Source organism: Antennarius striatus, chromosome 16, assembly GCF_040054535.1.
Source record: "Antennarius striatus isolate MH-2024 chromosome 16, ASM4005453v1, whole genome shotgun sequence".
NCBI lineage: Eukaryota > Metazoa > Chordata > Actinopteri > Lophiiformes > Antennariidae > Antennarius > Antennarius striatus.
The window spans coordinates 6,212,013-6,226,652 of NC_090791.1; the positions used below are offsets into that span (position 1 = coordinate 6,212,013).

At 43.1% G+C, this 14,640-nt stretch overlaps 1 protein-coding gene across 1 annotated transcript in view; it reads left to right on the plus strand.

Moving 5' to 3' along the window:
• Positions 1-14,640, plus strand: part of LOC137609735 (microtubule-associated serine/threonine-protein kinase 1-like) — a 36,397-nt gene that overhangs the window by 16,608 nt on the left and 5,149 nt on the right. Inside the window, exons 3-23 of the mRNA XM_068336978.1 lie at positions 1,015-1,109; positions 1,553-1,628; positions 2,864-2,936; positions 4,673-4,833; positions 5,278-5,353; positions 6,058-6,267; positions 6,811-6,912; positions 8,587-8,719; positions 8,801-8,868; positions 9,301-9,377; positions 9,534-9,742; positions 10,454-10,592; positions 10,700-10,832; positions 11,359-11,524; positions 11,623-11,724; positions 12,111-12,233; positions 12,557-12,666; positions 12,786-12,946; positions 13,653-13,912; positions 14,005-14,229; positions 14,312-14,541. Coding sequence (XP_068193079.1) covers positions 1,015-1,109; positions 1,553-1,628; positions 2,864-2,936; positions 4,673-4,833; positions 5,278-5,353; positions 6,058-6,267; positions 6,811-6,912; positions 8,587-8,719; positions 8,801-8,868; positions 9,301-9,377; positions 9,534-9,742; positions 10,454-10,592; positions 10,700-10,832; positions 11,359-11,524; positions 11,623-11,724; positions 12,111-12,233; positions 12,557-12,666; positions 12,786-12,946; positions 13,653-13,912; positions 14,005-14,229; positions 14,312-14,541 — 2,929 coding nt within the window. The remainder of the gene's footprint in view (positions 1-1,014; positions 1,110-1,552; positions 1,629-2,863; positions 2,937-4,672; positions 4,834-5,277; positions 5,354-6,057; positions 6,268-6,810; positions 6,913-8,586; positions 8,720-8,800; positions 8,869-9,300; positions 9,378-9,533; positions 9,743-10,453; positions 10,593-10,699; positions 10,833-11,358; positions 11,525-11,622; positions 11,725-12,110; positions 12,234-12,556; positions 12,667-12,785; positions 12,947-13,652; positions 13,913-14,004; positions 14,230-14,311; positions 14,542-14,640) is intronic.

Here is a 14,640-nt window from a genome sequence, read left to right on the forward strand (position 1 = left end):
AGATTAATGATTCACATTGGGAAATGAAGCACACTACATTTTTATTAGTGTGTTATATTTGTAATTGAATTGAACTGTGATCAGATTAATGATTCACATTGGGAAATGAAGCACACTACAGTGTGAGAGGTATTTCTATCCATCAGCCAGCGTCTCCCTCTGTCCAATTATGACTATTTCTCAATATGCTGCTTCTTCTATGTATTTTTTCCTTTTTTCATGCAGGATAAAGACATTCCAAATCTCATTATCACATGTCTACTTTGTGTGTATATGTTTGTCAAGATTTTCCATCCTCTTCACATGTAACAGCAGGAATCGGAGAGAAAGGAAACCTACAGTTCTCTTCATCTGACAGTGAAGATGAGATGCTGTTTGCATTCTGTTTGTTCTCTTTTCTTTGTTCCCTCTTGCTTATATTTGCATTTATTTATGCCACACCACTACCTTGGAACACAAAGCCTGCTCTGCAACACATATTTTAGAAAACCTTCATATTAAAATTCAGAGTTCCAGGGTGAGCTTTCTTGTGACAAAACATAAAGGTTTGAATGCAGAATGTGTATTCATTTTACTGCTTGAATGTGTGTGGAGTCCATTTTTCGTCTGCTATCATCCACCAAAAGCATAATGGATTAATGTCAAGTGAAAGTGGATGTTTCTGCCATGTTTTTGTGATGAATTCTCTCCATGAATACAATATTTATCCTCCTTTTTCACTGAATATGCCGGTTTTCTCTCTAAGTCTCCATCTCATTTTTTTTCTCCACGCTCTCTCCCTCATTTCTTATCGTAGCCGGGAGGAGGTAGACATGGATGGATTACTGAGAAAATTAAATTCACCTTATCTTTCCTGTCTTCCTGTAATGGTCCATACATTTGCACATTTACTTGTCCTGCACCTGTACATACAGTCACAGTGTGCACATATTCATGCATAGATACAGCACACAAACACGGCTCTGCTGTGGTAACTTTAAGTCATCTCATGTGTGCCTCTTTTCTTCTGTCTAGTTGCCGTACAAGCAACAGGAAGAGTCTGATCCTGACCACCACATCCCCCACGCTGCCCCGTCCACACTCCCCCCTTCCCCTCCCTGGACATCTCGGTGCGTAGACTAACACATCACACCTCAGCTGTAACCCCGTCTCATCACGTGTTTTAACTGCAGACAGGCAAAATACTTCAATGGCCAAATATTTAATTCAGACTTTTTTTCACCACTACAGAATTGAAACAAATTTTTCTAAATCTTTTAACTAAAATTGACTAAAATCTTACATCTAACAATCTGAATTAGTTAGTATACTTTTTTTTTTTTACATCATTTTAGTGCAGAGTCACATAATGAAATTGATATGTCAGTCATGATTATGCACTAAAGTTGAAGGGTTAGCTTAACATAAAACAAAGACTTTTTCTCTATTATTATTATTATTATTATTATTATTATTATTATTATTATTATTATTATTATTATTATTATTATTATTGTTATTATGCCCTTCTGCATCTCATCATGTGTCTCATCACGTGTCGTTGTCCCAGCAGGAAGCAGCCCTCTGGACAGCCCACGAAACTTCTCTCCTAGCAACCCGGCACACTTCTCGTTTGCCTCCTCCAGAAGGTCTTTAGTATCGCTGTGTTCACAAACTGTTAATGCACATGTTTGCTTTCACTTGTTTTTGTTCCAGAGATGTAAAAGGGACAGAAAGTGAGACAGGGGGAGGGGAGACGACAGACAGGCGGGCAGACAGGAGTCAAGTGAGCATACCATAAAGTGAAGGGAGGAGAGGGCGACCATCAGCAAACAGACGGCATGCAGGCTGGTTTTTATGCAAGGTGTTGCACATCCCATAGAGCAGGGAGGCCCCTGCTGCTCGTCTCACCGGTCCTCACAGCGTAACAAGCTGACTCATGTCTGACGGGCCGAGACATTACATCAAAGTGTTTATTCACGCTGTGTGTTTGTGTGGAGGGGAAACCATCAGTGTATTAATCTGTTACTTTAAATATGTGTGTGTATACAGTATCAGATTGTTCTTTGGTTTTTAATACATTACAAATATGGCTATAATCAGGAGTTAAGATGGGATTGGGCAAAAGTGGAGCTGTAGCACAAATTGACATTTACGACTCTTTCCTTTAAATTTTTTGAACAAAAACAGGTCATAAAGAAATGTTTTACCAGTTTCCTGTACCTGAATAGTCCACAGAGCCCTGACCTCAACCCATCCTCTTGATATTAATATCTAACAACTGTGATTAAATTGACCAATGCTCTTGAGGCTTCTGTGAACCCCACATGTCAAATTCAAGCATGTCAAAATAACTGCAGTAATGAGAAGGTCTACAATGAAGATCAGACTTTAATAGGTACAACAGCGATACTTCCTCCTCATTTATCCTATTTATTAATGTGATAAAGGCTAATGAGCCTCATATTTACCTCTGTCTCTCCCTGGTTGGACTCCATGACGCTCTGGGAGACAAACTGCTCCTGTAAATCCTCGGCCCTCATTTATTAAATCCGTCTGCCTGCCTGTCACTGGGTGATCGGGGCATACAGAAGCACAATAAATGAGTCCGCTAGGCTGTCTTCTCCAAGGAAGGCCCCTGGGACAAATTCATCTGCTGCATGACGTTTTTTTTTTTAATGCAGCTGAAATCCAGATAGTCCAGTGCACGGAAAATAGATTGTCAGATTTTTCTTATAGTCTCATTCATCATTTCACTGGTCGTGAAATATAACCATAAGTGCTTCAGATCCTAATGCATCCTTCAGGCTCTGGAATACAAAGAACTTTAACACAATACAGCATGATAATATCATCATTTTTGTGACATTTGTTGTCTCTACAGAGCGGACGGACGACGATGGTCTTTGGCGTCTTTACCCTCCTCTGGATATGGGACTAACACTCCCAGCTCAACGGTAAATAACTCCACTCCCATCTCATGACATCGATCTGTGACTCACAGCAGCATCTGGATAGAAAGGGTACCTCTGTTGTCACCAAGGTGTAGAGATCAAACAACACCTAGAGATACAGCAATGTAATATATAATCAGCTGAAATAATTAGTTAAACATAAAGTTAATGAATAAAATTAAATGGTAACTTAAAGATAATGGAAGAATTGTTAGAAATAATCAGATAAACCTAACATTAATGGATAATCTGTAAAAATGTGGGTTAGGTTTAACTGATAAGTATTGGATTGACTCTCACGATAGCTAAAAGTAAAGTAGTGTGCAAACTAAATAGCCACTTAAAGTACAGTATTGCTTTAAACTTTAATCAGTCGGTTTTGTGGCTAAACTTGGATAGAAAGAGGGACTCTGTGTTATCCGTAAAAGTGATGAGTTCAGCATCAGGATCAGATAAACGGTAACACAGACATATCGCTGGTATGATGACTCATCATTGATGACCAATGCAGTGACATCCTCATGATAAGCCCTGTTGAAATAATTGGCTAAAATAAATGACTGAAATATAACTGAAGCACTTTTTACCCCTTTGACTAGGACCAATGCCAATACAGATCTGGCCATATTAAAAACAGTATAAACTGGTTGTTGCTGTTGAAGGAGTTGGCTTTACTGTGGGTGTGTAACAGATATAAGATCTCTGGAACCACTGACATAAAAGAATTCATTTGTAATGGTACCTGACACAGTGCTGCTGCTGCATCCTTTGACAGAAACTCATAAAACCAACAATTCATTTCACTTCACTGTCATTATAGCTTTTTTGCTTAAAGCACAAAGCAGCCTTGATCATCTGTCTACAAATGCTTCCTGCCAAAACTACTCATACAATCCACTTAAACTTCATCCATCTCTGTTATGCTTCCACTTCTCTTCCCCTACCTTCCATCACCTCAGCGTGTCTTGTTTGGTAGTGTTAGCATCAGAGGCCTGCTTCCTTCTCTCCATCTGGCTGCTGATGGGGGATCAGATGGATGGAGAGAAGAGGACAGGATGGGAAAGTGATGAATGCCAACCTGGTGAGATGAGAAGAGCAAGAGAAATGTGATGTAGAACGGAGTGGCTGGCATAAGATGGAAGTAATTTTGTTCTACAGTATCTCTGCCTTGGGGTAAATTTAGCCATATCCTGTCATCCGAAAGAAGAAGATATTCAGTAAAAGCCTCGCTGTGACATTTTATTAATCAGATTTATGTGTGACTCTTCTTTCTCTGAACAGAGAAATTTTCATTGTATTGAGTTTTACTTTTTAATAGCAGACAGGTCTGTTCAAGGTCCTTAGTTTAAGCAACTCCCCAAAAGAGTCAATGATGTGAGGAATGAAATGCACCCAGTTAGCTTAGCACAAAGACTGCTAACTGGGGCAAATAAAGAGGTGAGGTCAAACAATTATATTTGTGGAGTCAAATTTAACAACAAGGTATAAGTGCTTTACATGAAACATAAAACGAACAATGACTCTCCATTTGGTTTTGACTCCAGGGACCGGAGGCAGACGTGTCCCAGCAGACATGTCTGCCACCCCTGATATTCTCATTTCCCCTCCGTATTTGCCAACTTCCATCTCTGCTTCCCCCTCTTCTTCCTCATTCTCCAAACCCTCTCCCCGCCCTGCTTCCTCTTCCTCCTCCGCCCTTTGCTCTTTCCTCCCCTCCTCTTCCTCCTATCTCGCTCCAGTCCTCCAGCTCCTCTCAGGAGAGACTGCACCAGCTGCCCTTCCAACCCACCATGGATGAACTCCACTTCTTATCCAAGCACTTTGGCAGCACCGAGAGCATCACGGATGATGACGGTGGACGCTGCTCCCCCCACATGCGTCCACGCTCCCGCAGTCTCAGGTCAGCAGCAGCACCACCCGTCTGCTCTGAAAGCACCGACCGTCCTCTTTCCAGAAGGACGCTTCCTAAGCTGATTTACTGCCCCCGGTTGTTTTATATAACCGGCCACATTTCTCTGCTTTAAAACTGCAACTTGTAGGATCTCTGCTTAACTTTTACCCTTAGAACTTAACAGTTGAATATAAAAATTTAAAAAATGAGTTAATGTGAGGACATTAAATGCATCACGACATGTTTTTTTTTCTTCTTTTTTTTAACTCTTTACAATTTCTTCTTCTTTGCAATATGTTTATTATGTCTTGCATGAATTACGGGTACACTGCCAACGTCAGTTGTCAAATATCCACAATTATGTTTGAAAAGAATGCAGATTAGTCCGTCTGTGTCTTGATGTAGGGGGAATGAGTGAATAATTGTGTGTGTGTTTGTGTGTTATCCTTCCAGCCCGGGACGTTCCTCCTCTTTCTATGATAATGAGATCGTCATGATGAACCACGTGTACAAAGAGCGCTTTCCAAAGGTGAGCCACGCATTTACAAAGCAGCTTTGTGATAAACCTTGTATTCCACTAAAACACACACACAACACACAGCAAATCTGTAAGCCTACAGAGCATTAAACTAATCTCTGCAGCCACAATAACTACTTAATCCTATCAAGTCGGAACTGGAATATCAGAGAAGTAAAACGGGATTTAATTTATGATTGAACGTGTCGAGAGATTTGTGTGAATGAAGGTTTGACATCCAAACACACACGGGGCCACAGGCGCTGCTTAGCCACAGCAAAAAAGGATTACGTGGCCCCTGCCAAGACGTGATGTGTTCACCTGATCAGACATGGCGTTTAGTTTATTCGCTGCACGTTCACGGCTGTTAAATGATAGCCATTCACCTCTGTTGGTTTGATAGCAAAAGGAAAATCACTGGAAGGGTCTCCAGCAGTAAAAAATCTGGTTTTAGGAAATCTGTTTTTGCAGCTTGGAGTTGTTCTGAGGGGAAAACTCTTTGGGCTTCTGACACAAGTCGGACAGAAGAAACTGACATTGTCATGAATTCATTCTGGCAGCAGAGCGATGCTGTCAGAGCCACAAATGAAATTGCTTTCTGAACATTCTGTCCCATTCCTCTGGGACCTCTAAAGAAAATCATTTTCTTTTCTTTTTTTTGTCCTGAACCTAATCTATTTCCCCTCCCCCTCGTCAACCTTTCCTACCCCCACCAGGCCACGGCCCAGATGGAAGGGAAGTTAGCCGAGTTCATCCAGGCTTTCTCTCCTGAGAACGTTCTTCCGCTGGCCGATGGGGTCCTCAGCTTCATTCACCATCAGATAGCTGAGCTGTCCAGAGACTGCCTGGCCAAATCCCGCGAGGGCCTCATCACGTCCGTCTATTTCTTTGAGCTGCAGGAGAACCTGGAGAAGCTCCTTCATGACGTGAGTCAGAAAAGATGAAAGACAGAACACCGACTAGCACTGACTAGCAAGCCCTGGATATTTTGATATAAAACTTTACATGTTTTTTGTCTAAACTGCTAATTTAAATTTATCAAAAGTATCAAATATAGAAAGTTGTGCCTGTGTAGCTCAGTGGTTTCAGGGGTTTTAACTCTTACATCTGTAAAAGACACCCTGACCGGTCCGTCCTCTTATCAGGGGATATTGATGGACTGATGAATCTTCAGTCTTCCCTTCTTTGGTGAGAGATGTGATTGGCTGAGATAAACGGAGGCTAATCGTGAGCCAGACTCGCTGGAGCAGATAACAGATATCAGGGGGTTTCATCAGCAGCTCCATTTTGGTGACTTGATTGGATCTGTGATCGTCCTGCTTTCGTTTCGGATCTGCTTTGTTTTCCATGAACAGATATTCTCTTATCGTTCAGTTAATTCAGCACCCGTTCCATCTTTCTTTCTTTTGATTGACGCCTGTGTCTAATAGATTTAGTAAATGTTATAACTGCCCGTCTCCTTCCGTCAGGCCTTCGATCGCTCAGAGAGCTCTGAAGTGGCCTTCGTCACAGAGTTGGCGAAGAAGGTGCTCATCATCATCTCCCGACCTGCCAGGCTTCTGGAGTGCCTGGTAAGAAAACACGCCAACACTTTGACCTGTCACTGCGATGTTGACCAACCTCATCACAGAACATTTCACAGTTAGCACCCCCCTGTTAACTTGGGATAAATTGAGTTTTCTCCAAATAAACATGAGGACAAACTCTGATTTGTTTGCCCTTTATAAGCTTTTAAGTACTTTTATGTATTACACAGCAGGGGTAGAAAATCAAAACGTAAAACCAGTCAATCCAGATGTCAACAAAATTTGCATTTAGATTAAAATATGCCCTGCCACAGCATGACTTCTACCAGACAGCGGCCCTGCACCGCTGGGGCGCCTCCCAGCCTGACTCAGACAAACTGTGACACGGTGTCATTTATATTTGGAGTGTGTTTGTGTGTGTGTGTGGGGGGGGGGGTGTCGGAGTGTGTGTCTGAATGCGTTTGTGTCTGTGTTGTCTAAATGTTTGTAACCGTAGGTAGCCAAGTGTTTTATAATAGTCTTGCATCCCTCGTGATGAGTCACACCACACTGACGTGGTTTTCGATTATGAGCCACAGCTCATTATGTGAGGTGGAGAATTGATTAACTGGCGTCGTTTCTCCCTTGTTTTGTCCATATCGCTGCATTTGGGTTACGGTCTGTGTGATTCGTTACACGTGTGAATCATCCAGGTTGGGTTCAGCAGCCGGGCGCTACAGAGCTGAAGTGTTGGGGATGGGCTCTTGAGTTTTATAGTCTTTATATATACCTCACACAGTCAGACCTCTTGAGGAGACAATCATGTTTTTTTCCCATCACATTGATAATGTTTTATTTTTTGAGTATCAAAATCAATCAATAAAGTAAAAACACTGCAAGAATAAAATTGTAATTTTAAAAGAGAAAAGTCATTCTAAGAGTAGAAGAATGAAGTCACAATTCTACAAGACTAAAATACAGCTAACTTCTACCAGCCGTCTCCTCCATCAAAGAGCCAAATTCTTTCTTTCTTTGCACTGGGACATGTGTTTGCATCCCACAAGAGGGATTTAAATCAGAGCCTTCAGGTTTAACAGGGCTGCCACCGAGCTCCACAGAGGACCGTTCACCTCCACGCTCAGTCTGAATCGATAAATCTTTTATTCATGGCGCATAAACTATCAGATCACCTAACAAGGTAAGCAAGCACCAAAAAAGGAAACCTGAGTATGTGAAGGTTTTTGGTGAATGAATTTTTATTAATTAATCTTATTCTTATAATAAAGTACTGTACATATGTAAAAAAGAAATTGCTCAGCAGCGATAGATAGCTGTAACCATGTGAACCTGGGGATGTTTTATTTTGCTCTTTGGGTTTTGGTGTAGAACATTAACCCCTATGAAGAACGCCTTTAACTAGGGACCAATCCTAAAGCGGAACTCAGGTTTTATCCGGGTCTGTCCTCAGTCTGAGCAGCACAGACGACAGTGACGGTGTTCTGGAACTGTTCCAGAGGCAGTGATTCATGAAAGCCACGGCTAAAAGCAGGCTGGCTTTCACCTGGATAGAGAAACATTTTCTGATTTACATCCAAATCAAATTATATGGAAACCATTTGCCAAGCAAAAATTCAATCATCTGACTGAGTCGAATATAATGTCATTAATTCCACGTTAATGGACGAGCTCCAAAACTTTCCGCCTGATGACATCATGTTCACGTCTGTTCTGGCTTCACAGGAGTTTAACCCTGAGGAATTCTACCATCTGCTGGAGGCGGCAGAAGATCACGCCAAGGAGGGTCACCTGATGAAAACAGATATTCCTCGGTACATCATCAGCCAGCTGGGACTGACCAGAGATCCCATTGAAGGTGAGAGACAATGAGAGAAACGTGCAGATGAAAAATTTTAGAAGAAACTCTAATGGCTGATTTAAATGTTTCCGTCATCAGAGATGGTAAACCTCGATAGCTACGACAGCGAGGGGCCGCTCACACCTGAAACCGATGACTCGACAGAGGTGAGATCCGAGATAATCCCGTCCATCTCTCCTGCGATCGGTCTATCCCCACGTTCATTCAGCCATCTTCTACTTTTGCTTACTGTTGATGTTTTCCTGCCTCCTTGGTAGTCTCCCTGAATATCAGCTTCATCTGCTAATGAATTGGCACACATGTTTGTCCAGCTCAGCTCATTTATACCGAAACACAAAAAGCAGGACACACCCATCCTGGAATGTCAGGGCGTTATGTCCCGCCTTAGGCATGACTCCAATTTCAATACGCTGAGATGAGATGAGACAGAGGAGAGTATAATCAGATATCTGCACCGATGATCTGACTGATCACCATAGTTACAGCTGTGATGGAATGTGATACTATCAATGATTTATCAATGTTTACAACCATCCATGTTGGTCAGGCAATATAGAAATTCAGTATTTAACCCACAGGGTAAAATAAAACCGATGAAACCACCAGGAGAAGCAGACTTCCAGACCATCAAGCTGATCAGCAACGGAGCATACGGGTGAGCATTAGCATGTTCACTTCCTGATGAGGATGTTTTGATGTGGAAGGGATTCCTTTTCTACATCCGCCAATCAGATAAAGGCAGAGATGATGTAAGCAAGCAAAGCAGAGGTCACAGCATAAGAAATAATGCACGTGTCTCCATCGGTAACAGTGCTGTCTACCTGGTGCGTCACCTGGAAACTCGCCAGCGATTTGCCATGAAGAAGATCAATAAGCAAAACCTCATCCTGAGGAACCAAATCCAGCAGGCCTTCGTGGAGCGAGACATCCTCACGTTCGCGGAGAATCCCTTTGTCGTCTCCATGTTTTGTTCCTTCGAAACCCGCCGGCACCTCTGCATGGTCATGGAGTACGTAGAAGGTAAACGTGTGTGTGTGTGTGATAAGTGCAGGTTGCACAGGAGGCGTGCTGCCAGCAGGGGAAATTCTGTGCAAGCTTTGTTGTTGTGGTTTCTGTAGCATCACATCCGTCTGTGTTAGATGCTGTCAGGTTTTCAGATGAGATTAAATAAAGGTTATTTGCACCAGTCAGTTTGACAGCAGAATAAAAAGAGCATCTTCTCTCCCACAATGCAACGACCAAAGGAAATGGGGGGGCCACTCCCACCTGAGACATAATGTAAACTGCGGTTGATAAAACAGCCCCAGAAAGATTTTGGGAAAATAAAAAAATAGGAATAAAATCTGCTGTAAGAAATAATGATTATCATGCTCATTGGTCTAGCTTAGTGCTTTAATTTTCTTATTTTTTTTTACATTTTAGCCTCACTGGGATGAAACATTTCATGTCATTTTTTTGTCATGCACCTATGGTGGTGGTTGAGGGTTTTTCTACTCTATGCAAACAGAGTATTTCCTACAGTGGGGGGGCTTGATGAAAGTTAATGTTCTTGATTATATTACACAGGAGTCAAAGCACAGAAAACAACCTTTTGATAACATGCTTGTGCGTTCTTGTGTGTGTTAGTCATCAGCCTGAGTGGAAAATGAAATTGTCTATGGTCTGGCTACCAGGAGACAGTCGTTGTAATTGCTCATGTCAGCTGCTGGACTAATCAGATGATGCTTTCAGGTGGAGACTGTGCCACTCTGCTGAAGAACATCGGGGCGCTGCCTGTGGAAATGGCACGCATGTACTTTGCAGAGACCGTCTTGGCACTGGAGTACTTACACAACTATGGCATTGTGCACCGTGACCTCAAACCTGACAAGTAAGACAGTTCATTCTTAAATACATTCTGCGATGTGATTCATCATATTACATTCATTTCAAAACAGTGTAGAAAAAATGAGAGCTTTAACCTGTTTCTACTCCCAGCCTCCTGATTACCTCAATGGGTCACATCAAGCTCACAGACTTCGGCCTTTCTAAGATGGGCCTGATGAGTCTGACCACCAATCTGTATGAAGGACACATAGAGAAGGACACTCGAGAGTTCTTGGATAAACAGGTATGATAAACACGAAAATGAAAATGTTTATATTCACTTGTTCTTTTAATGGAAATTTTGTTTTGGGGTGTTATTGTAGCCCAAACTATTCATCTGCAGTCTGAAACGTATTACTTTCTGTACAAACATAGTCCATGTAATTGTGTGCCGGGCACAACTGAAGCTTCAAGCGATTAGGTCATTAGCAGTTTGCACAACAAAATACCAGGATATCCTCCATTGTTGTAATCACTTCTCTTTTAGACGAGTTTTTTTTCCCTCCAGCCTTTCATGCAGCGCTCATGCTTTGAATCGAAACCTCATTATTTCTTATGCTCACACTTTGGTAGTCAGTAGATTCTGTTAGCATTCACAGCACAGGGCTGTCTTCTTGTCTTGCCATCTTTTAAGTGATCTGCTTATCTGGGAAGAAATATGACCACCACTGTACAGTAGTTTCAAAAAAGACAGACTTCACCTACATCTTCTACATTTTCAGAAAGAAAAACCCTCAAAGTTTAATTAGATTTGTGGATTCTTCCTTTAGGTGTGCGGAACTCCAGAGTATATCGCCCCTGAGGTTATTCTTCGTCAGGGATACGGGAAACCAGTGGACTGGTGGGCTATGGGCATCATCCTGTATGAGTTCCTGGTGGGCTGCGTTCCCTTCTTTGGAGACACTCCTGAGGAGCTGTTCGGTCAGGTCATTACAGGTGGGAGGATTCACATGTGGATGTTTGTTCTTTGAATGTTCTTTTTCTCACATTTTTTCCTGACTTCCTGCCTTCTGTCTCTCTGCGGCTGCTGGTAGATGACATCGTGTGGCCAGAAGGGGACGAGGCTCTTCCTGTCGACGCCCAGCACCTGATCTCCTCACTGCTGCAGACCAATCCGCTGATTCGGTTAGGCACAGGTCAGTTAGTACATCCAGTATTTTTGAATTTGTAATATTACTTCTTGAATTGGGCAGAATCTGGATGTTTATCCATTCATTTGGCAAACAGTTTCAACTATTTATCCGTTATGTTCCATTACGTCACTGTCAACTACACAGTCTTTTAACTCACACTCTGGCAACTGCAGAAAAGGCCTCTGGGGTTCATTCACCCCTCATGGAAATCACTGACCTAGAACGCCGTGGCCCAGGTTCAGGTTTACCCAAATCTGTCAACGTCAGTCTTCATCAAAGTGCCCCAGCCGGCTTTAGGGGTGCTGTTATTACCTTTCTGTCTGCCGTTGTTACCTTTCCGTCTTTGTCTCCCCCCTCCTCGTCTCTCCATCCTCTCCTCTGCCCTCTAGGCGGTGCTTTTGAAGTGAGGCAGCACTCCTTCTTCACAGAGGTGAACTGGAACAGCCTGCTGAGACAGAAAGCGGAGTTCATCCCTCACCTGGAGTCGGAGGAAGACACCAGTTATTTTGACAGTACGTCTGCTGCTGATGACTCCAGACACAGACCACACCGCCTTGAGTTTAGGAAAATCAAAACTGCCCACAGCCTCTCAGTCATCAACATATTTGCCACCCTCGCTGGGGCTTCTGTGTCATTTCTGTAAACGTAAATCGGCAGCTGTTAATGTGAATGTTTCAGCTAAGCATGAAGGTTCATTATTCAGTACGCAGTGACTTTTGCTTCATTTGGAATGTAATTAGCTCATAATGTGTGATCATCAAGTAAGATGAATATTTATGAGCACAGCCGAGTCGACTCTTCACTGCCACCCGTTGTCGTTACCTTTCCTCGCCAGCCCGATCCGAGCGCTACCATCATGTGCAGTCATACGACGAGGACGACACCAACGACGACGAGCCCGTAGAGATCCATCGCTTCTCATCCTGCTCCCCTCGTTTCAGCAAGGTCACATTAAAGCACGGCTCCTACCTCCCTTTATGGCAGCACTGAGCTTGTTTGGCACATTTAAATGAGGATCCATCATTCCATGTAGCTTTATAATGTTAACTGTCGTGGACCTGCAGGTGTACAGCAGTATGGAGCATTTGTCCCCTCTGGAACATAAACCCTCTGGCGTGACTCTACGAGAGCACAAAGTCCCGAGGGAGGACCGAGTGGCCAAGAGAGAAAGTCTGGGTAGCTTCACCCTCAGGGATAAGAGCTGGAGAACTGGATCACCTGAGATGTGAGATTTCAGACATGTTTCATGTTATGATAAATGTTTATTCTGATGTCATTTATACGGTTTTTTAGTTTAAAAAAAATACAAACGAAGCCATGGGTCCATCCTGTAGGTCTTGTGTGGCCTGAATGTTTTGGACCTTACCTTAAATATTTCTGGTTATCAGATCTTGTAGATTACATAATGCAGCAAACTTAAAAGTGTTAATCTTGAGGGAGGAGCACCATTAATGCTATTTGATTGCAATGTTGGTAACAGCTCTGCAATGATTATAAAACCTCTTCTGGCTTATATTGAGCTTCACATAATGAGACCATTAATGCTACTTTCATACTAGGCAGAGTTATTTCCAGGGGTCCACACTGAACATTTCAGAGAGCATAAAGGTGTTAATATGACTCTGGCAGAAATGAGAGGTGTTATATTAATATAATGTAATTTAATATCACTGAACGTTCTGCAGGATCAGCAGCCGTGGTCAGACTGACTATTAATGTTGATCCCTATATTCTCCTGTAGTGTACACATCGCTTATGATGTCATATTTGTTTGTTTGTTTTTTATGCACTTGCATTGGCTCCAACTGACTGCATTAGCAAAGCCACCACCTTGCAAAGAACTATTATGCTGCTGCCCCTGCAAAATTTCTTCAGCCACAGATTTAATTGAATTAACTTTATGCAAAAGAATGAATGTGTTTCTTTTCCAGGAAGCGCCTGTCCTGCTCTGAGTCCTCTTTCACCGAGAGCGAATTCAGCCCACCTTCCGGGGCCCGAAGACGCTTCTCTGCCCTGATGGATACGCACCGCCTGGCCTCTCCTCTGGAAGTTGACTCTGAGCTGTCCATCCCCAGCAAACAGCCTCCAGTGAAGACCAGGGGGGCTTCTCTGGAAGGGGCAATTGGAGCCATCCACTCTCAAGGCGATCTTAGACCGTTCCTTAAAGATAGCAACGGACTCGCGGCTGGAGGTTAGGGGAACAGCATGACATCACTTGTTATCATAAACCTGTGTTTGATTTGAATTCATAAGGAGAGCATTTTTTTTAACTTCCTGTCACAGAAAAGCATTTGAGACCAGCTGATTCATCGCTGGTTTTACCGAGCAGTGCTACTGCCATGGGGCTTCCAGACACACAGGGGCCCCGCGGGGCCACCACTGACTTGGTGCTGCGCAGAGTTCGACACCAGCACCTCTCAGCTGAAGGGGAGAAACGTAACCCACGTCCAGGAACCAAAGTGATCAAATCTGCCTCTGCTACAGCTTTGTCTGTCATCATTCCTGCAGGTAACCCTACTGGTTCAATGATCTCAGCAAAGAATAAATGAACGACTGCAGTCGAAGCTTAACTCCAACTCTCTCTCCTCAGTGGAGCAGCACGGTGCCTCCCCGCTAGCGAGCCCCATGTCTCCTCGCTCGCTGTCATCCAACCCCTCCTCCCGAGACTCCTCTCCCAGCAGAGACTACTCCCCCATGGTCAACGTCCTGCATTCTCCAATCACCATTCATCGCTGTGGGAAGAAGTATGGCTTCACACTCCGAGCCATCAGAGTCTACATGGGAGACAGTGATGTGTACAGCGTACATCACATGGTGTGGGTAAGAGAACAGGGAAGGGGATGAACAGCCTTCCTGTTATGTCCCTGACAATAGTGGCAGAACATAATGTCTGACTAGGTCTGTTTTAATTGATGTATA